The following is a 26,172-nucleotide window of genomic DNA, read 5'->3' on the forward strand; positions in this document are numbered from 1 at the left end:
TGAACATTTACAAGTGAATTTATATCACGCATTCTGACTGAAGCAGGATGTGACAGATCAATTTTATATTTTTCATTCTGCTCAACAACTATAGATTCATTAATGTAATTTTAAATTATTGCAGTTAGCTGTTTGTAATGATGAAGTACATGTAAATACTGCAAAGTTCTATCTGACTACGAGTACATACTGAAAGGTGAAGGTCAACCAACTATTGAATTGACAATGCAGGGTTGCTCCAATATCCCAGGTAAAACTTAAACATTGTATTCCCAGCTCTTCAGCTTGAGGAAAAGTCAGACTTTGACCCCCTTGATACCAATTCAAAGATCATATATTTCAATTGGTGTATTGTATGTCCTCAAAAGCTTATTCTGGAAAGGAATTCAGCTTATATGTGTTAATTGTATGAAGTTCAGATTTACTGTGACTGTTGAAACCCATACGAGGTTGATACTCAAGGCTGTCACAGTACAGTTTTCACTAGTGTTAGAGGATCTGTTGTTGTTAAACCTGAAAATTTTCTTAATAGTTCAACAAATGAGAGCTGTAAGCACAAGTATCAGAAACTTCATTCAAGAGAAAAGATAATTAGATTTATTTCATCATGTCTGCGGGATTTGACCCAAGTGAAGAGTTGACACTCTTTGCTACCTATGCTACCATCGTATTACTCAAGATGCTCCTGATGGCGCCAATGACGGCTTACCATAGAATAACCAAAAATGTGAGTGGGATTTATTTTCCAAAATGAATATATGATTAGTGACCAAATCATGCGTTCAATTGCAACATTTGTTTATTCTTTCTTTCTATTCAGCTTTCCCCTCTATTCTGACCCCCCCCCCTAATTGCCCAATAATTAAGGAGGGGGGGGGAAGGATCCTGACCCTGTGTAACGGCACCCTTGAGTGTTGCACTTATGTAGTATAGCCCATCATAGTAGTAGTCAGGGACGGATGAGAGGGGGGGGGTGGTGGCCGGGAGTGGTCAGGGCTGAATGTGTTTTTTCTTCCTTGCTGAAGTTTTATGTTGCCACGTTTTGCTTTTATATTGGTGACCCTTGACTTCTATTTCCCTTGACAGAACCCACCCTAGCTGTTAGGCATCGCATTAGAAGAGATATAGCAGAACAGAAGCAGTAGTACTATAGTGATACAAGTTAACTTTGCCTAAGTCAAATCTCTCGGGACCAGAGAGATCTGTTTGACTTAGAAGAAATGTGACTTAGAAGAGCTATATGAACACATCTTTTGAATAATCTGGGGGGGGGGGAGTTTCACAAAGATCTACGTATATGACTTGGAGTCGCACTTAAACGTCTAGTTGCGCTTGGTATAAAAGACATGACAGTAAAATCATGCCAACAGGACGCACACTACTGTGATATATTGATCAATAAGATTGCGTGTTGCATATCATGTATGCGTCAGCATTTAAGTGCGACCTAAGTCATACTTAAATCTTTGTGAAACACCCCCCAGGTCTTAAAAAATTGCTTTGACCTCAGGTATTTATTCAACGTACAGAAGGTCGACTTAGGCATGCAGAGTTACCTGTATATATAGTTCTAATTCTTCCAATTATTTGCTATCTTATTTGCAGGTGTTTGCCAATCCTGAGGATGCGACTGGCCACAGTCAGAAAGACAAGAAAGTAATCTTTAATGATCCTGATGTTGAAAGAGTCCGAAGGTAAAAATAAAATGAACCAAGCATTATGTGTCCCCCCAAAAAAAAGAAAAACATTTCTTCCTGTATTTTTTCCTTTTGGGGAGTCCATAATATAATAATCGAATTTCATCCACTTGAGAATGAATAGGCAAAGTGGTCATGTAGACCCCTTCCCCATTAATTTCCAAGAATTTAAAATGAAGGTTCCCTTAAGGTAAAATATTTCACTTTTTAGATCAAAATCGATGGATTACCGTATATAACGCATTATATTTTTTTAAAGGGGCTCTTTTATATAGGGGGTGTGGAATGAAATGTAAAATTGATATCCTCAATGATGATCTCTATTCTTTGTGTGCATTTGTGAACTAGTCAGCATTTTGTTAAATTTTGGCAATGAGAGAACAAAAAATTCCCCTGGAGAGTCAAGTTGAGTCCTCCCCTCGAAAATTGCTCCCGATCATAATGTGTATTGCCCATGAGAGGTGAGACAACAAGAATACACTTGTCGAAACATCAAGTTTGGGTGTCCTTTTCAGGACCAACCACTACACTCTAATGTTAAACTCTTGATTCTTATATCTTTGACGAATCATAAATAAATTTCATTCCAATTTCAGATGCCATTTGAACGACCTTGAGAACATAGTACCCTTCTTTGGCCTTGGTCTCCTGTATGCTCTAGTATCCGGGGCTTCATTGACAGTCATCACCTGGCATTACCGTGTGTTCGTCATTTCTCGTATTCTCCACACCGTGGCTTACATCGGTGCACTGCCCCAGCCGAGTCGTGGCCTCTGCTTTTTGACTGGTTTGCTAGTCAATGTTTCAATGGCAGTACAGATACTGAGAAATGCCGCCCAGTTTTAATCCGGAACATCCGATGTTTGCCTTCTTTTCCTATTTCCTTCTGTAAAACAGTGTATTCAAACCACTAATAAAGAGTGACCCTGTATAAATGAGTCATCAATAGAACTCTTGAAATTGAAATGCTTCATATCATTTTTTTGGGGGGGTAATTCTCAATTCATCCTGATTTTATATAGATGGGATAGTTATTAAGCTATTATATACTCCTTTGTACTTAAAATATACTATTCTGTTTATATGTCAAGCAAAGTCACAATGTTGATATAGTCTACAATGATCGGGAAGTGACATGAGGCAAAAATTTTGAGTGCACAACACTGCATATGGGGAAATTTACAAAAGTTTTAAAAAATGAATTTTGTAATATATTTTGACCTAGTAATTGAAAAATAGTAAGATTTTTCAACATGTTCCTCTCCTTTTCAACTGAAGTTTGGTCTTTCTTTGTTGAGAGACAGTGCCCCCATCATCCCCAAGGAATAGATGTATTTATACATTTATCTCTTAACTGCTAATTAATTGCCTGGTTGTATTATTTTGGTGGTCTTGATTTATTTATCGTTTCATTTCTTTTTAATAATAATAATAATACGAATTTGCTTGTATAGCACATATCACTGTCCATTGGTGTCTCTATGCGCTTAATAAGAAAATATACAAAGCAAGTGAGGATATAAGCTATTATCATGTAGACTGTCTCAATCATAAAACCGCTTAAACAAATAAGTTTTGAGGCAACTTTTGCCATGCAGAGCATGTAGATGGAAGAAGGGATCGTATTCCAAAGTTTTGGGGCAGCATGACAAAATGATCTCTCCCCATAGAACTTGGTCTGAACAACTGGACACTCAAGCAGATAACTCTGTTAAGATCTTTATGTGAAGGGACATATCTTATTAAGTTCGCACTGAGATATTCAGGGGCCAAGGAATAAAGAAATTGATAGGAATGAATTAACTTGTAATGAATGCATTTTATTACATTTGCCTGCTTGATTGTTTTCTTGAACTGTTTCAATGTCTTTTTTTATTATTATTATGCATTCATCCATTATTCATCAATTGTAATATTGATAATGCTCATTTTCTTAATCCTTTAACCTTCAAACATGTACAATAAAATCTTTATAATTTAACTGAAACTTAAAATATCAATAAATCAAAATAAGACCTCATAAATGACTGTCTACTGTATTAATTTTTCATGGTTACAAAACAAATAGGGAATTTGAATAAAAATTATATCAAAATCTATTTTTTTTTGTCTGATAAATAGAAAGATACTGATGTTGAAGTGGAATCCGATCCAAATAGAAAGGAATTTCAAATCAGGCAAAGAATAAGAAAGTTAAAGATTTTGAAAAGTTGTTTAGCTGTGGTCAATATTCTACGAGAATTTCAAATTGGTCACATAGGGACAAAGGTCATTTCACTCGTCTAATGCACAATATAATGTCATTTAAAAAATAACTGTTATTCTGTGTGATAATTTCTTTATGATGACAAATACTTGCATTTCATTATTGCCCCAGGGGGGAAATTGGAAGAGAAAAACAATGATTCCTAAAAATTTTGAACATGAAAAAGAAAAGTAATCTCTATAACTTGTCAGTCTATTTATCAAAATGCCAAGTTGAAATTAACTTAGTCTAAGGAGGTGTTGCAATATATGTGATCAATTGAAAATTTCAGTTGCAATTTACAAGTGATAGATCAATTTCAACTAAATCAAATCAATTTTCACTTGTTGATACAAGAAACAGACAGAGATCAATTGCAAATTTTCAATTGATCTCAAGACTTATGATTGATTTTGGAACCTAAAATCAACTTTAATAAGTTTCTTGCAACACCCCATTAGTAGTTATATCAGGGTTTTTTTTTCATATTCCTTGTCTTATTTCTTTCTAACTTTAAACACTGTTATTTTTATGGTTTCACATAAATAATTTCATTACTAAAGCTTTGATTCCACTTTTATAAGTCTAGTGACCTCCAATTGTATGGAGAATTCCATGGAATAAAGGATTTTTTTTGTTAAAGGCTTACATTATAAACTTCAATAAGAATGCTTGATATACACTGGTTTTATTTCAACTTTTTAATTATCTCTTGGCTTTGATTTATTGTGTATGCCTGCAATATTAACAAACAGATACTTTCTCACATACGGGCAAACTTTGGAAGCATGCAGTATTAAACTCCAGCAATTCATGATCATCATAAACTTTCATAAATTCATATACATGTAAGTTTAACTTAAAATATAAATTAAAGCATATCAATGCTTACTCTCAATATGTTATACATTCAATACAATTGTAAAGCATTTTACAATGTTTTCATTAACAAAATCAAATACAGTTTCTGAGTATAGATTAATCAAAATCTATCCATCATCAATAAGTCTTAAAGAAATCACAGATGAATACTACAATCCCATCTAGTCATTTGAATATGAAGAAGATTCTTATGAACACTGAAAACAAGAAGGTTGAAAAAATAGGGAGAAAAAAGTGAAAATAATGTTAATGACTATAAACACACCTCTGCCAATAGTCTGAATAAGATAAATGCAAAAAACTAAAAGGGCAATTTATCTTAATCTCAAGAGATCAAATCATTGCAAACTTTGTCAGTTGTATATGCCTACCTATATCAAAGAGCTCAAAAGCTGTGTTATAAATCAAATAGACTGCATTACATCAAGATAAGTTACAACTATATAATCTCATGCTCATGAACAAAATCATTTGATGATAATAACTTTGAAATCCACACCATTTGACCATAGAAAGACTGCTATTTCTTTTTTACATCTAAGAAGAATGGGGCCCCTAACGCCTTGGCTGTTGACCATGGTAATATGACGAATCTCTAAATCATGTTGGCTGTGATGTAATCTCCAAGACTGGACTATTTTTCACAAAAGGATCTTGTTTTTAGAATTATGCTTATTACATTAATGCATGGGATCCATGCTCTGGCAAATAAATGGCAAACTTTTCAGTTTACAGAAAAGCCATCATGACACAAGCAAAAAAAATGTTAAAACCTTATATTTTTAAGATCTCAATATGAATGGGACTGTAAGTGAAGGTAATGGGCAAACTATCACTTACGAAGCAAGCTGGATGCAGCTATCTTTCCGAAGTGAAGCTGAGGAAAGATAGCTAGATCCACCTTGCTGGGGAAGTGATAGTTTGCCTCGTCATATGAAATCAATAGGTGATTATATGCTGTATATTCCGCATCGGGAACACTATAAACGAAGACACCGATATGAATACGTCTCAATAAGAAGAATTTTGATTTGAAAAAACAATCAAGGTTTCCTTTGAAAAATCAATCCATTGAGATGATTATGCTTGTTTTCATGCTAACGCGTATGTAAAATGCGCAAGCATCCGAGATCTTGCTCCAGCAAGATTTATTGTTACATCACAAAGAAAATGTACCGTCACAACAAAACAATTGAGGGGCAATGCACTTTTATTTTGTGCAAGGTTTTACTGATAGCGCGTATGTACACTGCGCGAGGATCAAGATCTTGCGCAATCATCACTGCAGGTGATGGTGAATGATGAAACAAAAAATCGAGTGGCAATGACCTCTTTATTTTGCGCGTACTCAAACTAATTCATACACATTATGACCTTATGGGCTGAAAAAGATCAGCGAAACAAAAAAAGTCCATCACCACAAGCGATGATTGATGGGGAAACTACCCTTTATCACATGACCAACTTAGATTCTTAGTATGCGGAATATAATACATGTACATGTTATCAGTCAATATGATAAGCAAGAGACTAGTTACATTTCCTCAAGAGTATTATAAAAAAAATTGACATCCTACTAAAAAGGTTGAAACATGCAGTGCAAATGAACAAAATACAAATAGTTATAATGATAGACACGGACAAGCCAATACATGAATAGGATCTTATAATTATATGCCATTACCAAGCAATATTCATATAATTTACACATTTGTTTAACATCTTTTCTGCTTAAATCTAAATAACATAGGTTGTGAAAATCTCTTTTTTACAGGGCAGTTCAGAAAAATCTTGAATTTGTAATATCACATTTAGAAATGGGTGTTCTAAAAATATGACCCACTAACCTAAAAAAATATATAAGTTGCACTCATCAAATTTTGAGAAATATATGAAAATTGTAATATTGGTCAGATAAGACAAATACCAAAACTGACAAGACAACTGCATAATAAGTACAGGAAAATGAAATAGAATGAATATAACAAAATATATTGCAAAGATAGTTACTTGAGTATATGATAATGACATTACACAATATTCATTAGAGTGCTTGTAATGGCAGATGTATCTTTATATGTTAAAGAATACTTTACATAAACTAATAAAAATGTTATCAGTACTTATACAAATAATGAATGTTCATTCGTGCAATGGACAGAATACTTCATGAGGTGAAAGATGAAATGATCCATTCGACGAGGCGTAGCCGAGTTGAATGGATCATTCATTTCATCTTTCACCGAATGAAGTATTCTGTCCATTGCACGAATGAAAAGAACATTCATTATTTGATTTATATGACACCTAAAATTGATTCTTTTTCACATGAAAATTATGAATTTCGATGCGAAATATATGGTCATGCAGTGCGAGCTCGGTCTGCTGATTACCGTATCGCGTACATACAACATGCGCAATATTTTGTGGTGCCTGCCGTCTCGGTGCACGCGTGCAATGGACAAAATCGTATGGATCCAAAATTGCACGATGAATGGATCCAAAATTGCACGGTTGATGACGTTATTGTAAAATGGGCTGAATGATCGATATCAAACCAATCAAATGACAAGGATCTATCTTGGTGTCATATAAAGCAAAATAATGAATGAGGAAGGATACTATCCATAGTAGGAGAGTCAACTGAATATAGCCCCATGTGTGCATAACTGAGTTGGTACATGTAGTTGATGTTCACAAATAATAAAAATATTCCACTTTTACATAGCACTTCATACAACAAACCAACAACTCGGAACACTTTATACATACATCATTATCCCATTCATTGAATTCTGGCTTGCCTGCACACAACAAATACACTTTGTCCACTCCCCAGGGAATAGTCAAGCAAGAGCTTTTATACGTAATTGATAGGCATACTACATAGGCTTTAGCATCCTACCGGGTACCCATTTAACACCTGGGTGGAGAGTGGCAAAGTGTGGATCGATGCCTTTTGAAAAGTCGCTAGGCCACGGTGGGATGAGAACACACAACCTTCTGATTACAAGGCGAGTGTCTGAAGTCTGAACCACTACACCACAATGATTCTTACTTATAATTCACCATTCATGCAAACAAGAATACAACACATGTTAAAGCATTCATATTATGTGGTCAGCTTCTCTTTCAATGCAAGCCAACAATCTCAGGGTTCAATGTCATAAAACTTGTTAGAATAACAAATTTGCAAAAAACAGTTAAAAGCTACTGAATCCTTAAATTTGATTGGCTGATAGTACAGAAAATGTTACAGAGAATGTGCATTTGTTATAATAACAAGTATTCATGAAACCGGACCTGGACTAGATCCTCACATACACTCACATTCATACTCATTTCATTTCATTTACTTAGGGGTCAGTCACATATGAACGTTTTAGCCAGCATATGCTGACGTACATGGCAATGGTAAGATGTTTTCTTCATAATAATAATCCACTCATATATAGCACTAAATACATCAAAACATCTCTCAGCGCTTTCCACATATATATTACCCCGGTCATCAGATCCTGACATGCCTGCATACAACATATGTACTTTCTCCACTCCCTGTGGAGCATTCCAATGAGAGTTCCAAGACTCAATTGCTAGGTGTACCACATAGGTTTTCGCATCCTACCGGGTACCCATTTAAAACCTGGGTGGAGAGTGACAAATTGTGGATTGACGCCTTGCCAAAGGACGCTAGGCCATGATGGTATTCGAACACACGACCCTCTGATTACAAGGTGAGAGTCAGAACCACTACACTATGAGGCTTCCTAATCTCATTACTTGATAATAGGAATTGCCTTTTGTCAACATCACAAATGATTCTTCATATAAAGGCTTTGAATTCTTGATATTCAGTGTTGTTAGCAACATGGCATTCTTTATATCAAGGATGGAATGCTTGATACGAAGATATGGGATTACCGGTAAAGGTAAAGGTGAACAAGTGGAATGCCTCTGGCCGTCTCACCTGCATCACGCGATTCAATATAGCAGCAGTGCTGATTTTGAAAACTACTATAACTCGCACAAGATGTTCAGTGATACTTGGTTACTCTTATTTCCACGTTTTATGAACTAGACCAATACACTTATAGAGATATGATGGCAATTCAACAAATACCCCCAACGTGGCCAAAGTTCTTTGACCTTACATGACCTTTGACCTTGATCATGTGACCTGAAACTCGCACAGGATGTTCAGTGATACTTGATTACTATTATGTCCAAGTTTTATGAACTAGACCAACACACTTTCAAATTTATGGCTGTAATTCAACAAATACCCCAATTTGGCCAAAGTTCATTGACCCTAAATGACCTTTGACCTTGATCATGTGACCTGAAACTTGCACAGGATGTTCAGTAATACTTGATTACTATTATGTCCAAGTTTCATGAATCAGATCCATAAACTTTCAAAGTTATGATGGTAATTCAACAGATACCCCCATTCGGCCAAAGTTCATTGACCCTAAATGACCTTTGACCTTGGTCATGTGATGTGAAACTGATGCAGGATGTTCAGTGATACTTGATTAACCTTATGTATAAGTTTCATGAACTAGGTCCATATATTTTCTAAGTTATGATGACATTTCAAAAACTTAACCTTAGGTTAAGATTTTGATGTTGATTTCCCCAACATGGTCTAAGTTCATTGACCCTAAATGACCTTTGACCTTGGTCATGTGACATGAAACTCAGGCAGGATGTTCAGTAATACTTGATTAACCTTATGGCCAAGTTTCATGAACTAGGTCCATATACTTTCTAAGTTATGCTGTCATTTCAAAAACTTAACCTCAGGTTAAGATTTGGTGTTGACGCCGCCGCCGTCGGAAAAGCGGTGCCTATAGTCTCACTCTGCTATGCAGGTGAGACAAAAACGACTGGCTACTTGTACAGTATGCTAGCATACACTGGCTTACACCCACTAGGTAGGGGTTTATAAAGCTGTTCACACGTTACAAATGACTTTAGGAATGACTTGTGACTCCTTTCTTAGGGACTAAATCAACACCAATTTGAAATCTTGTGTTATCATTTACCACAAGAATTGGATCACAAGTTGTTAGTAAAGTTGCAAGTAACTTACGAACTGCTTTATGAAAAATTCACCTGGGGTCCGTTTCATAAAGCTGTTCGGAAGTTAAGAGCGCCTTTAAGAGCGACTGGTGATCCTTTCTTATGTGCTTAACCATCACCAGTGAATATACCATTTACCACAAGAAAGGATCACCGGTCGTTCTTAAAGTCGCTCTTAACTTACGAACAGCTTTATGAAACGGACCCTGGTGTGACAGCTCCTTCACATTCACAAAGCAACAATAGCGACCATATTACACATCAGTTCACAAGTTCAGCATTGATTCCAAAACAAATGCAAATGGAGCTTAGTCTCTGTATTGCTGTGACAGTCTAATAGCAATCTGAGCAAAGTAGGTCACACGTGACCAAGTATCAGGTCTCGCAACAAGGTCCTCTAGCTTCTTCAGCCCGCCCTCGCTCACCAGTAAACGAGAATACTTCTCTCCTGGGATAATGGAATGGAGATAAAGAGAAAGACATAACTCACTTTGGGTTTTTTAAGGTTTTGGTACCAAAAAGCTACAGATTACATCTATAGTCTTAACCCCAATAATCCTGATGGGGGGGGGGGGCATTATGCCCCCTCCCCAACATTTTCCTGATGTTTTTTTCAACCGTACTGCTTGCAGAATATTTTAGTCTCAAGTCTCGTGCAATTAAAACCAATTAGGGGGAACCCAAATTTGATGAAAGAGGGAAACCCTCAAATTTGTTGATGTCCAGATGGAAGCGACTCAAAGGTCAGAAGTGATTAATTCACTTTCTCTTTGCAATTCTAGACAGTTTGAAGATTATTACATGGATTTTGACTAGGAAAGTGATTTAGCACTCATCCTTATCCAGATTCCCAGTCTCTGGCACACTTATTGTGGCTTTACTATTTACATTTAATTCTACAAAGGTACAGTTAACAAACAACCTGATATACTTACTTGAGACTGTACAGAGATTGGCCAGGGCCCATGTCGCCCAGAGTTGAACTTGAGGAGTGTGGTAGGTATTCAGTAATCGAAGAATTGGTTCAAATGACCTGAAAAAAAAAATTATAGGAAAATATCACTGAGTGATAATAGCCAATCAACCAAATAATAATATCAAAACTTTGTCTCGTTGCAGTATAATTATCATTGTTACTTCAAAGACCTAAACTTGGTAATGAAATGAATGCACTAATGTGACATAAAGGGTTAGTGGAACCAGAATTTTATGATAAATTATACTTCAGGATTGTATGTGAACCATCTTTGGCAATTATCCAGGGGGGATAGAACATAATGATAATAGCACTAAATCACTTTTATATAGCTCAAATGTCTGTCATATATAACACTCCTGAGCCGGTATTCGATTAAAAGTACTGATTTTGTAGGTACTTTATTTAGCATTTTACTTGTATAGGCAGAGTGCTTAAACTCGTATTCAGACATCTAAGAATTTTAGTTCATCAAACCACATTCAAGCAAAATTTTTACTAATAACCATTGTGATTCCACAGATTTGGAGGGGAAAAAAAATGCAATGTACCAATTCATCTGTGCACAGAATGCATGACTGTGCGTATCACGTTGGTAAACTGCATGCAAACCAGACTTGAGTCTGATAGGCGGCAGACTTTAATAGATTTAAGCAAAATACTTAACGAAAAATTACACTTGATACCAAAGATGGATAAGTATTTTACTTCAGCAAAATACTGAGTATCGAATTGAATACCGGCCCTGGTGTTCCACGATTACTACCCCAGCTTCAGCAAAGCTTAATAAAGGCAATTAAACATTTCAAATTTCAATGAATAAATTTTCACCTTATACCAATTTACCTCACCAAGGTGCAATGTGGCAAATGTAGATTAAAGGACATTAGCACCAAATTAGGGTAGCCATGCTAAAGCCAGGTTATAACTACGATAATTGTATGCAGCACTCAGAAACTTTGTATTAAGCCCTACATAAATATTGCACAAATTATTATAACCGACCCCACTACACCACCACAACTTCTCACATCATTCATCAATGATCCAGTGATACTGACCTGTAGTTAATGTTCCTTTGTTCATCAAGCTGCCAGGATTCAATAGCATCGGCCATCTTATTCAAGACCTCATCACGACGGGTACTAGCCTTCCATACATCCTCACCGTCTGAAGCCATGTGAGCGAGGGCGCCAGCCGCGTTGTAACTCACCTCAATACCATCAGTTCTATCCTGGAGGAGAGATCTGCACATTCCAATGACAGAAATTTAAGAAAAAGCATTTACAAAGAGTTATTGTTTCCATGGTCTTTGAAAATAAAGTTAAATTGTTACAATATTATTTTCAACCTATATTTTCTGATATCATGGTATTTCTGAACTACAACTCGTGTTTATATCACTTTGAAGTAGCATTATGCTATTTTGAAACCAGGACTCACTTGTTGACATCATTTTCAGGTATAAAAGTGGCATTTCTAAACTGCAAACTATATATTCAGAGAATTTTCAGATATCAGGACATTTTTCAAATCTTTGAATGTTAACCGCTCACTTTCACTGCAGCCACTATCACAAAAATAAAGTAGTTTGACCAAAAAACACCGTGAGTTATTCATAAGCAGTAAACTGAGACAAGCTAATGACCAATCAAGAGATAACTATGAATCTTAATATTTTAAATATTAATGTTGACAATAATCAAATAGCAGCTAAAAATGCACATTCATGCAACACTACACGCAACATATAGTATGAAAGACTTACGCGAAGACAGGTACATGAGGGATAAGATGCGGTCTTAGTGCTTTGACCTCTGCCACATTACCCATAAGTCCCATCATGTTTCGGAGAAGCTCTGGTCTTGACCGGAAAGTCTATAATACAGGAATCAAATATTTGAACATTTCGATTATAAACTGAAATTTAAGATTCACCAACACAGTTCGAACTTGACTTATGTCATCAATCTGCAGATGCCAATTTGAAAGATATTTTCAATTTTTTTTTTTGGGGGGGGGGATCTTTTAGGCCTGGTATTACCATAAACTATAATTAAGAAACTAAGATTGATTATGATTCTAACTAGAAAAAACAATAAAGTGACTAATTGTAGGAAATCTAAATAAAGTATTCTTTGGTTGAATTCTAGACATGAATGAATGGTCATAACTCCAAGGGAATTGAGAATACCAATCCGCAATCCTAATTTGAAAAAAAATATGACTGTTTACCAAAAACTGTACTAAAGTCAGCATTAATAAGCGCGTGCAACAAATATGCATAATCAATGAAAAAATGTACTTGGATCAGAATCTTTACAACAAATGAGTAAACCAAGCAGCCTATGCTCTCAAAATCTTTAGAAAGAGAAACCAGTCAATGCATTAATTTATGCTTACTTCTTTACATCTGAGGAAGAGCTGCATGCCATCACCATGTAGAAAGAGTTCACAGTTGTGTGCTGTCTCATCTGAAAAGCATCAAATAAAAAATGAAATAAAATAAATTATAATGAAATAAAAAAAATAATAACAATGAAAAAAATAATGAAATAAAATATATAACAAATGAAATAAATCAAAACAACAATGAAATAAATCAATCAATAGAATAGTTCATACCGCATTGGGATGTATGTCAGGAGAAAAGGTTTCTTATTGGGTAATAATAACAATGAAATGAAATAAAGGAAGTAGTGGGATACTATGAGAGGGTTTCTTTGATATTGGGTTCTCTTGATTTCACATAATAAATTTATATCCCATAGTTGAACTGTGACAGCTCGCTTTGATCTATACATATATCTAGTCCCTCATTCTCATTCGGACTCAGTATTAGCTTGCTTCACAAGATTTTCCCCAGATTATCATAATGAATCATTACCCAGCATGTCAAAAACTGTCTTGACACATCCTCATCCACACACAAATGTGATTACCAAGTATTGGGTGAAAAATAAGGGAGTAGTTCTCACCATGAGGTTTCTCCCTAATTTCCATGATATTACCATGGCAACACATTTTAATATGTCTTACACATATTCACCCAAAGACTAATGAGTGTGCCAAGTAAGGGAGTAAATTGAATCACATGATTAGCTAAGGACTGACTGACACCCCAAATGTTGAATGATTCTTGTAGACTCCCTTCGAACTTTGTCTGCCAAGGGTAAAACAAGGTTTATTTGTATAAATTTCTACAAACCTGTTACATTCCATAGAGTACTCCATGCTGTCTCCATTACTTCATCACATATCTTACGATCCAAACGATCTTTGATCAGCTTCAACATACACTAAAAAACAAACAATCAGATACAGTTATGTGTCATCAATATTAAGGAGCTTATGTTTTGGATGATGGATGCTTTTATGAAGGACTACAACACAGAATAGTCCTCAGATTTTACAAAATTACCACATTGCAGGGACACGTAGGAAGATGTTTATATAACTAATTTTCTCAACTTTTTTAATCGTCCTCCAACTTATAACACATTCTCTCTACTTACTCGTTTCCTGGGCTTAAAAACCAACAGAGCAAGGCAGTGAGTCAACGGAATGGCATATTACGCCATGGCAATGGGTTAACAAAAGTAGTCTTGTCAAAATAGTGTCTTAGCACAATTAAACTCATTATCATTATATTAACATTCATGTATGCAAGATGTTTTCCCTTTCACTCACATTCAGTGATTAATCTAAAATCAAAGGTGATCAATTCAATCCATAGAATTAAAGCAAAAATCTGTTATCATGTTTTGTGTAATATCCAGAATTTAAGATCAATCTCGATTGTTTTCCTATATCAAAGATTTTAGAATCTAAACTTCCACAGGAACTCACTGTGATGATGCCCAACTTGCCGACCAATAGCTTCTGTCTGCCTTCGACATGACAGACAATTGAATTGCACATGTGAACGTAAACTCGTTGAAGGAGGCCCTCTCTGTCCTCGGTCAGCGCAAGTTTAACAAGGTTCTTGACAACGCGTTCAAACTGGAACTGAAAGTCTTCAGGGATGGAGAAATTAAAGAGTGTCAAGCCGCAGTTCCGTAGGAGAGTCACACTATCTACCACCTCTATGGCATCTAGAAGACAGCTGATTACCGCTCTGAATAATGTAATAAACATATTATCATTATCATCATCATCCACATCCATAACATTTTCATCATCATCAATATCATCAATATCATCATCATCATCATCATCTTCTTCTTCATCATCATCCTCATCATCCTCATCATCATCATCACCATCACCATCACCATCATCATCAACAACAACAACAACATTTTAAACCTAAGACAGTAAGTTTGGGATCAACGTTAGGGAGAACAATGGCTTTATTCTGTAAGAAAAAAGGGCGGATGATTGAAGGGGTGAACCAATTCTATGTGGGGGTATTTTGAACAATCAGAGAAAATGAAATTGCCAATATCATTTGATTTAATATGATTAATTATTATTTCAATCATTAATATTTAATATTTTCATGAAAGTGGTGAAATGGTGCATCCAAAATGTGCAGTACTATACTAAATTATACAGGATGATTGCATCCAATATAACAACATCAACTCGTGAATTGTCCTCTCTTAGCTTAAATCTGACATATATTGACTCAAGTTTAAATGATAGTATCAACTTACTGTCTCCATGTTTTTGTGAGATGTTTCTTGTAATTTCCTCTTGTGAGATGAAATAATGATGCACTGAAATCAAACAGGTCGGAGAAAAATAACACATTAAAAAAAAATCGCCAAATAATAGGAATCACCCATATTGAAAAAAGATCAAAATTTGAAGAAAAAATAATAATGAAAGTTAACCCTTGAAATCAGTGGGAAAATTAATCAATGATCTAGAATGGAATTCACAGAAATTATTCATGAAAATAATTTTCCATCTTTTACAGCACAAAACATTTTTTTGTTTTGACCTTACCATAATCATTTCCACTGGTGGTAGTGTTTACAGAATTCTTCTGAATGCAAACGGCCCAACACATCTCATTTCCTGAGACTGAATTCATCACACATTTAAAATGCAATCAAATTTTCAAAACACTGAAGATGGATCTTAGAACAATAAAGGAAGAGTACAAACAAGATTTACGGAAACAAAATAACAATGATTAACAGACCAAGCTGAAAAATTTGTATTCAATAAATCAACTAGCAGATAGTCTAATTATCAGATCATCTAACACCATCATGGCTAGAACAACTTGGTCTATCAAATCAATCTGGTCTAACAGCCACTTGGTCCAACTATCACTTGGTCTAATACTCAATTGGTCTAAATGTCATTCAGTCTAAAGCCAAGATAGTCTAATACTCAATTGGTCTAAATGTCAATTAGTCTAAGCCGAGATGGTCTAATTTCCACTTTGTCTACTTGTTTTCGCACTTTGTCACATGATTATTTGCTTAATACAACGTTTATCTAATCATATAGACCAAGTAGCATTTAACCAAGTGTATATTAGACATAATGGCCCTTACTCTGAAGTCGGGTTTAATTCAAATTCTGGTTTAAGTTGTGGTTTCACTATGGAAAGCCAGTTGTTACATCAATCTATAACAGTAGATGTTCAATTTATCAGCTCATTTGACTCCCAAAACATTGTTAACTGCCTGGGAAGGATAAGTATGAAAGTTGTCTTCACCATTAAATTAGTAAAGAGCACACTATTAAAAAATTAGAAACATTCACTGTAAACAAAATTTTGAAACGTTTGGCTTCCCATGATTTTGGCAGAGTTAGACCCTGGTCTAAGTTAAACCTGACTTCAGAATACAGGGCAATAGGTAAAGATTAACTGGAAATTAGACAAATGGTACAGCATCAATTAGACCAAATGTTTAGTAGAATGGTTGTATACTAACAAGGATCATTACACCACATGAGATGAGACCAAATGGAAATTAGACAAAGTGGTTGTAGCACGGGGATGTCACTTAGAATTGCTTACCAGAGAAAAAGTTTGAAAATCACCTCGAATGAGGCATTTCACACACAAGAAAGCATTTTCTATGGCTGAAAATGAGTTGATAAATTCAGACTTTGGTATGAAAAGTGGTATCCCTGTTTTTGACCAGACTGAAATGGTTTACTTACCTTCCTGATATTTGTATTTGGCTATCGCTGGGATACCTCTTCATAGCATTTATTATACCCTAGACACAAAAATAAACAAAAATAAACAATACATAATAATGATAATAATAGCTGGATTCATGTTTTGCTTGAGGACACAAGCGCTGCTGTTATTACCCCCAGCTTTAGCTGCACTGCCAATACAGGTGCTCAAGCATTCAAGGAATTTCTTCCTACCGGGTATCCATTCATCTCACCTGGGTTGAGTGCAGCACAATGTGGGTAAATTTCTTGTTGAAGGAAAACACGCGATGGCTGGGAATCAATCCCTTGTCTTTCAGATTGAAAGATGAGAGACATAACCACTAGACCATAATGCACCTACAGATCACTTTGAGATGTCAACAGAATTATTCTTAGAATTCTAATGTGAAACTACTGTCTACATCATTGTTTGATTCCCTTGGCTGGCAGGCTTACTTTCAGATTGTAACCTTTAAAATGATAAAATAACATTAGTATATGATCAAACCCTGATGAGATTATATGACCAAGACCTACTGACATCTTTTTAATTCAAGAAATGTGAATTCATTTATTCAAGAGGTACATTCTACCATGATCTAATAATGAATGACATTTCATACATGTATCTTGATATAAATTTTGATTTTGTTTTAAGCAAAGAGAGTTGATTGGATTAGAACAATGTGAAAGTATGAAATATGACATCAATCCCAAAATGACCTTCAGGAAACAAAATAATTCATGAATGCATGGAACAGAAATGATTGATCAGAAGCAGGAATATCAAGTTTGAACAAAAAAATACAAAGAAAACAATTTTAAAAATAGTTTTCCAAGTAATTTGATGATTGATCACTATGGCTATTCTTATTTTGCCATATTTTTCCTACCTCTGTTATCAAACAATATAGGCTATTAAGTTCATACATGTATACGACAAGTCTGCCCTACTTTTACACAAGGAAGCAAGTAACTGAAGTGTTATTTCCTGGAAATTAACAAAATGTGTCTGCCATTTACATCCATGCATATGATGGTTAACCAGCCATGAATGAAACTTGACCAGGAAGAAGAATAAACTCAATTTCTATTTTTATATTTTACTTGCTTCCTTTTGTCGAAGCAGAGCAGAATTATTACCTGTACAGCTCTCAGAGGCGATTGGCAATTGATGACTCTGAGAATATCAAAATAGGCGTTAAGTCCTTTCAGCAGGAAACCTCTCCTTTCAAGATACACCTCTACGGTGACTAGGATCTGATCTTCATTAGCAACACCAGCAACCTGATAAAAAACAAGAAGGAAAATGCTTCACAAGCGCCAAGAGTATTATTGCTTCACATGTTGGCTAGGTAAAGAGGTTTGAAAATGCACCATGGGGATTATCCTGGAAAAGGGCTATTTTGTAATATTTCAGTAAAAGTTCTTCAGAAACCATTTTTTCCCCCAGAATAACTAAAAAAGTCCTTTGAGGTACTACTTTATTACAAGGTTTATTCACAAACCTGTTCAACTAGTCTTACCAACATGCACGACTTCAAAGCTTCACTATCGTCTTTAATGAATTCACTCCATGAGCTCTATCCATTGCACAGTACCAACGCTTGACAATGGGTATTTGATGCCAGGAGTGCAGTGTCATAGCATGCTATGTGCCATGGATTATTTGAGATGACCAAAGTTTATAGAGCACCAGTACCTGCATTCTTCTGTATGGGATTACCATTCTAGAATATAGATTTTTCCCCAGAAGTGCAATTATCAAAGAGTAACAACTGTCTGAGAATTATTTAAAATGAATTCAGGAATGAATGAATTCAATTTGTGCCCTCAAATAGTGATTTAATTATAATTATTGCATTGCCATTTTTAGTTCATACTGAATACCTCAGGTTACCTGATAATAAGTTATCTATATTCACCTTGATAGCTGGTATGTGTTCCGCTTCACACTCATCCATTCCAACAAGTCCTAGAAAATGAAGCTTATGTCTTAATCCTTTCAGTCCATCAATACTACTAACAATGTTCTCCACCTCCTCCTCCTCCTCATTCTTTTTCCTACTCTCCATCCTACTAATTCCAACGTTCACATCATCGTGGTCGTCGACATCCATTGGTTTCTCAGCCTGATCAGGCCTACTGTCCGCTACATCCCTTCCAGCTGCACCACTAGCACCACCATCAGCATCATCATCCTCTTCATACTCTGAGTCCAGCTCCTCCGCTCTGTCTTCCAATGACGATGATGACGATGAATCATCCTCATCGTCCACTATTATTCCTTGAGCAAGATCTTGAAGTTCTACTTGATTTCCATTATCGACCATTTTTGCATCTCCACTGTTGAAAAAAAAAAGCTGCATCAGTAAACATTTGATAAACCTTCACTTTCTATCCAATGCATGAATCTATTATTTCATAATTTTCTATTTTTGGCTTTCAAGCCTCACTTAATTTTATTCTAATAAATATTTATATTCTATTTCAATTCTATTATATCATTTTTATTATATCAATGTAATTTATTTCACATAATTAACTTAATTCCAAAGGGAGAAAAATCAATGTACATTCATTTTAAAACCTTTTACTGACCAAATAGAAGAGAAGAGCAATTAGCCTTGCGGTCAGAACATTTTGGATTTAAATATAACCTAGAAAAATGTCCACAACGGAATATGTGTCATAACTAGATCATAGAGTATGTACTTCGTCTGACATAATAGACACACACAGAACAGACATATTTAAGAATTTTAAGTACATGAAAATATCAAATATAACATCATTACAACAGTTTGTTGCCATATTACTTACTCATTGTTTTCATTTCTTGGGTGATTTGTAATGTCGTTACCAGATAGGTCGAGAGAGAGGAGTGAAGAGAGACTTTTCACAAGGCACTTTAACATGGCTGTCGTCAGAGGAAGTTTGTAACCCTCGTTGTTGACAGAAATATCCAAATGCCTAGAAATAATAAGTATTGTTGTGTGCAATCGATTTTGAATTCATTTTATTAGTCTGAAACGCATTGATTACAAAGATAATAAAAATGGCAATTCCTAAGTCTAAAATTAAATGAAAATTTGATAAATAAAATATTGCTGTTTTACCTGTTTACAATGCAAATAAACATGTCTAAGACTCAAACATAATGCCCAATAAAGTAGGTAAACAACTACTAAACAAAATGTATCTATATTGCTATTATTTCTATGAACTCAATTGTTAAAAAGGCATCAACATATCTGACAGAGAGTTGGTAAGAAAAATGAAGCAATTTTCTTGAGATATCTACTTCTGCACAACTTTATTTTTTGTTGACTTACACACATCCCTAATGATGCATTAAGCACCTTCTTGCTTCTAATCTATTTTATTTAAACTTCATACCTTTCTTAATGCTACACATATAGGAACATAAATCTGCTATGTGTTGCTCTAATAAACATGAACCAAGTAATTTTTTTAAGTGATTTGAGCGCTGCGTAAAAGTGTAATAGCAGAATACTAACAAAACTAAGTGGAAATTGTCTTTTGAATGCGAGATGTATTACCTGAGTTGTGGTAAGGTACATACATACTCCAAACTGCTCTCAACAAGAACGCAATCATGAAGCACTAAAGACCTAAGCTGATGCCTGACAGGATCAAGGAAAGAAAGATCACCATTCTTCACCACCCTTGAGACATCTAATACAGTCAGGTTCCTTAGCTCTTGGACAAGACAATGCAGTTGTACCCCACTCAAGTCTGTATACCCTATGTTCAGACTCCTTAAATTCTTCAAAGGAAAGTCAAATAACGGGAGTCCGTACTTCTCTAGGGCATCTCTACACCTGTGAAGATTCAGTAGCTGAAGGGATGTGAACTTGAGCAAGGACGGCAAGCAGTCTTTACTAAGATTCTCACATTCCGAGATGTCTAACTCAATAAGTTTGTGGCTGGACAGCTTCTCCAGGCTTTCATCAGAAAGGGCTGTCCGACTTAGATTGATTTTTTTCAGCTGGACTCTGTTCCTGTCACACAGCGCTTGTAGTTTGCTATCATCCAGGGTGCCTCTCCTTGCCAGAGTGTTGATAATCCTATCGCTGATAACGCTGGGGAGGTACGCATCCTCACGAAGTGAAACAACCTTTCCATTGGTGTCCACCACACAAACAGTTCTTAGATCATTCAACGTGTATTCTATCATCAATTCCTGTAGAGTTAGAGGACTTGGGTCCCCCGTTCCTGCCCCCAGAGCCATGGCTTGATTCTACAAAATTGAGTAGAAAATACCTCTTGAGAGCTCTAGAGACTCACTGTAGAAAGAAAAAATTGAAATATAATTTTTTGAGAACACCGCATTTACCTGTTTACAACAAAAGTAACACTTTAGGCCCATATTCCCAACTCTATAGTTTAATTTAAATTAAGGCCTAAGTTTCAGTTTGAGTAAGGAAAGCAATTTGCAACAAAAATCTCTAGCAATGATTAAATCATCATTTCATTTGACAATCAAATCAATCATAGATGATTGAGAATAATAACTAAAATAGTTTATTGACAATTTGAGCATGAAGAAAGACCAAAGATTGATAGAATTAGAACTTGATCTATACGAAACAGAACTCCACCTCGATCCATTCACAATCACAGACTCCGTCTCACTTTCACTACTCTCAGAATCAGACAAGCCAACAAAAGTCAAATCACAATAAAACCTACATTTATTTATTCAAGAATGTCAAGGAAGCCAATTCAAGAAGTCAAGTAAATCACTCAAGATATAGTCAAGATTAGTTTGCATGACGGCGCACAACGAATGTTCCATGCCTAGTTCCAGGAGTATAGCTCCCGTGATATTCGAATCACGGAATCACGGGGTCATGATATCCATATTAGTTTTGTGTGTATAAAAATCGCACACACTCATAAAGCAAGTGTCCGGTCCTTTGACTTTTTTGTTGAAAGTCATAACCGAGATGCGAGATTGCATACACATGACAAAACTGTAAGTTTTCTCCTAAAATTACATTAGAATTTACCGAATACATTACCTTAGGTTAAGCAGCAATAAGCAGTATCGTCCACAATTAATGAAATGTCCACGAATAACCCACCAATTTCCTTGTAATTCACCAATCACGTCATTACGTCAGCTGTGCTGTGACTGAAAGGTGTGCAATGGGATTCCCCGAATCCCCGGCCGGTGTAGCGGCGGATTTGGTTCCACCGGCGGATACCGTATCCGCCGGCAGATATGGTTCTAAATGGCCGATATCGTTTTTAATCGGAACCATATCCGCCGGGTTTGACGCGGCTTGATGTTTGCAGATTTGGTTCCTCGGCGGATTTGGTTCTATTGACTATACGTTTAATGTTGATTTGGACAGACAACCTCGGCAGCGCGCGCATGCGCGGCTCTGCAGCTCGATCGCAATGGGGGGGGGGGGGGGGGGGGGGGGGTTTCGTCCGCCTTTAGTGAATTCTTATTCAGGGGCGGATCCATACAGCTTTTGACAAAGGGCTCGATGGGGATGAGGATTAATAGGAGAAATGATGTCTCGATATTTCATGTATTACATAGACCTGGCACATACGCCAAAACTATGCTATTTATTATAAGATTTTGATGAAATTTTCATCATTCTATTTTGTGAATTTTTATACTTTTTTCAGTCCGCAGTATGCATCGACCTCTTTAACTGTGCTTTTTCACACCATGTTTAGTGTCAGTTTGCCAGACTGTTTGGCGAAAATTTGCACCCCATATAGGCCTATAGGTTTTTTAAACTACAAATGTTTAGAAAAATTTCAACAAGTTAAAACTTCATATTTCAAAATAAATGATGCAAATTATGTATGAAAATAATTATGTTTTGCTGTTTGCTCATAATATTATTGCTTGTAGAATGCTAATTTTTTGGTAAAAACATAAATTTGATATTTCTAACAAACATAAAAAAGAATGTCAAAACGTGATCAACTTCTTATGTAGTTAATTGTAAGCCTATTTTTAATTTTTCATGTTTGTTTGTTTGCTTGCATTTATTTCTGCGTTCAAAAACACAATACAAAAATATTTACAATTACAATATACAAAATAATTCACAATATAAACAATGTAGTCATATTACATGATAAATACAAATAAGAGTGTGAGTATTTAAAAAAAGAATAAAATGTATTTAAAAAAAGAATTAAAAAAAAACATTCTTTTTTTTTCAATGTTAAGGAATCTGAATTAATTAAAGGGGACCGGAAGTTCACCCGGACAAAAGTTAGATACGCCACGTACCGTTTGGTGCTCCCTAATTTACCTCTCAGTCATCTAATTTTAAGATCAATATGGGATCTTTAGTGAAATATAATTTCTCCTTTATATCTTTTGTTTCTCACTATACCCCTCCTGGTTTTCATTTCTTTATTTGTTTTGCCTTTCTTTCTATCCCTGCTCATTTCGCCCCTTTCGCCTCTTTTCCAGTTTCGTAACCTTTCTGGCACATTATGAATAATATATCTGGGGCGTATACGCGTGGGTAATATAGCACCAAAAAGAAGAAACAGAAAGAGGAAGGGGAGGGAGATAAAATTAAAAAAAATATACGAGAAAATTTGGAGGAAATGATAGTAATACATTGGAATTTCGTAAATCAAGAATTTCATTTGCAGTGATCATTATGTATACTTCCCTTTAGGAAGCTTAAAGGGATGGTCCGGGCTGAAAGTATTTATAGCTTAACAAATAGTAGAGTAGAATTCACTAAGCAAAATGCCGAAAATTTCATCAAAATCGGATAACAAATAACAAAGTTATTGAATTTTAAAGTTTAGCAATATTTTGTGAAAACAGTCGTCATGAATATTCATTAGGTAGGCTGATGATGTCACATCTCCACTTGTTCTTTTGTATTTTATTATATGAAATTAGGTTTATTCAAATTTTTTCCTCTAAGAACTAGAAAAATTGAATTGACAATTGATTTAGTGCATTAGATATTTATTGCTGCAACTTATTTCATTATAAAAGAGACATATTATTCACACAAGTATGAAATAATGAAAAAAATATGATTTTATGTAATAACATAAGAAAACGGAAAGTGGAGATGTGACATCATCAGCCCATCTAATGAATATTCATGACGACTGTTTTCACAAAATATTGCTAAACTTTAAACTTCAATAACTTTATTATTTGTTATCCGATTTTGATGAAATTTTCAGCATTTTGCTCAGTGAATTCTACTCTATGTATTAAGACATGAATATTTTCAGCCCGGACCTACCTTTAATACAAAATACTGATTTTAATTATCGAAACTGCCATTGTTTGCCTTCATTTAATACTCTGTATTAATCGATGCATATTGTGCCCAATTTATCCCTAAAATTGTGATAAGAAGGATTTTTCATACTGCAATAAATTAATAGGTATGAAATAAATTAACAAATGCATGTTATTTGAATACAAGCATTATCTTGGGGGAAAATTCTTTGTATACTAGTAGTGCAGCAGACATTGACAGTTGAATGAAGACTAAGTGTGGACTATTTAAAGACCCAGACCAGACCCCAAAATTTAATTGACAAATCAGACAAATCGAAAGCTATTAATTTAAACTAAAAACAGAAATGCAAGTTTCATGCAGTCATCGCTTGCTGAATATATCGGGTTTCGAAAATGCTTTCACCGGCCTCGCAATGTTAGAAGTGGTGTAATTCCATAGAGTTGTAACAAGGAAATGCGTTATTTTCCCCTTTCAGATTACGCATTTTATTTTTTCACTCATATCACATAGAGATAACATAAATATCTTTTTCTGCAAGCTTTAATTGATGAAATCTACCGCTTTTGACTAGTTTTCTCGTACCACGTGACGTATGTGAATGAAGGATATCGCGATAGCGCAAGAACGATATCTTCCGAAGAGAGTGGTACTGAATCCGCCAGAGTAGAACACGATCCGCCGGCGGATTTGGTGCCTAGAACGGTATCTGCCAGGCGCAGGATCCGCCGGTACACCGGCCCCGAACGACTTGTATGATATTGGACCTTGTTTTGGGTCTAGAAAATTCCCTGAGAAAATTCTTGTATACATAAGATTAAGAAGATGTTTCTTGGTAGCCCCGTTGGTAGCCATAATAGGGGGAATGAAAGGAAAGGGGGGGGGGGGAGATAAGGGGAAGAAGACAACAGAAAAAAAATAGGAAGTGAAGAAACAACCAAATTAATTTAACTGTAAAACTGAATTGAAAAATGATTGAAAAAAGATAAAGAAATAAAAAAGATAAAGAAAGAAGGAAAGAAATAAATTTTAAAGATTAAAGGATTAAAGGAGAAGTGTGCATCACTTAAAGGGAAAATGAATGAAGATAAACAGACAGACAGACAGACAGATCGAAAGAGATAGATAGATAGGTAGATGTACCCCTAGTCAATTGCAATGTTTGTTTGTATATTCTTGATTTTGTATATTTTTTAATAGAATTCAATTCAATTCAATAATGGTTTATTAAAACATGCCTCACAGCCATGCAGAGGCTGAATAAAAACATGTGTACAATTTTACAATAACAAAATAATACTTCAAGTACAAACATGAAATGAAAAATTAAATTAAATTAATAAATGGGTCCTATTCAATTCAATTCAATAATTTCATAATAAGAGAATACATTTTGAACACAATGGAGAAGTATCATACAAGTTCAGCTAAAAATTTGGATCATTGAAATCTTAAAAGGATTACATAAGAATATACTTGAAGTCAAGATGAAAAAGAAAAGAATGTGAAGAAGAGAAAGAGGGACGAAAAACTTGAGAAAAAGGAGGACAGGAAGAAAAGAGGAGAAAAGGCGAAAGGGATACAAAAAGAAAAAAAGGAGAGATAGAAGATGAATCACACTGAATGAAACGTTGATAATTTTATTCAAACATAAAACTGATTCATTTTCTTTATGACAATGACAATGGTATTTTCTCTATGATTAATTTATCTGGAGTTACAGAATTTGAATTATACGTAGGCCTACTGCTCGGAAAAGGAGGAAAAGAAAATTTAGAATAATGGAATGTAGCAAAAGTAAAGATAATACCTCTCTTGCCAAAATAATCATGGTAAATAACTTTTCTTGAATAGAGATTTACAGGCATGCAA

General features: G+C 35.2%; 2 protein-coding genes across 3 annotated transcripts; one reads left to right on the plus strand and one right to left on the minus strand.

Moving 5' to 3' along the window:
* Positions 1-174: 174 nt before the first annotated feature.
* LOC129277660 (microsomal glutathione S-transferase 1-like) lies at positions 175-4,637 on the plus strand. Its single transcript, XM_054913814.2, has 3 exons — positions 175-727; positions 1,606-1,694; positions 2,294-4,637. The coding sequence occupies exons 1-3, from the start codon at positions 608-610 to the stop codon at positions 2,541-2,543; spliced, it is 459 nt and encodes a 152-aa protein (XP_054769789.2). The 5' UTR covers positions 175-607; the 3' UTR covers positions 2,544-4,637.
* LOC129278077 (protein zer-1 homolog) lies at positions 3,124-22,204 on the minus strand. 2 transcript variants are annotated; one of them, XM_064110151.1, is made up of 14 exons: positions 22,069-22,204; positions 20,584-21,284; positions 19,844-19,993; positions 18,946-19,366; positions 18,164-18,307; positions 17,018-17,076; positions 15,547-15,609; positions 14,738-15,005; positions 14,097-14,187; positions 13,292-13,362; positions 12,657-12,766; positions 11,950-12,135; positions 10,848-10,945; positions 3,124-10,360 (listed from the first exon to the last, which is right to left on the minus strand). In XM_064110151.1, exons 2-14 carry the CDS (start codon positions 21,273-21,275, stop codon positions 10,221-10,223), a joined length of 2,493 nt encoding a protein of 830 aa, XP_063966221.1. In that variant the 5' UTR covers positions 21,276-21,284; positions 22,069-22,204; the 3' UTR covers positions 3,124-10,220. The 2 variants fall into 2 exon arrangements, with proteins under 2 accessions (XP_063966221.1, XP_054770268.2); XM_054914293.2 differs by having other exon boundaries at positions 20,584-21,330.
* Positions 22,205-26,172: the final 3,968 nt, after the last annotated feature.

Source organism: Lytechinus pictus, chromosome 15 (genome assembly GCF_037042905.1).
Source record: "Lytechinus pictus isolate F3 Inbred chromosome 15, Lp3.0, whole genome shotgun sequence".
NCBI classification, from domain to species: domain Eukaryota; kingdom Metazoa; phylum Echinodermata; class Echinoidea; order Temnopleuroida; family Toxopneustidae; genus Lytechinus; species Lytechinus pictus.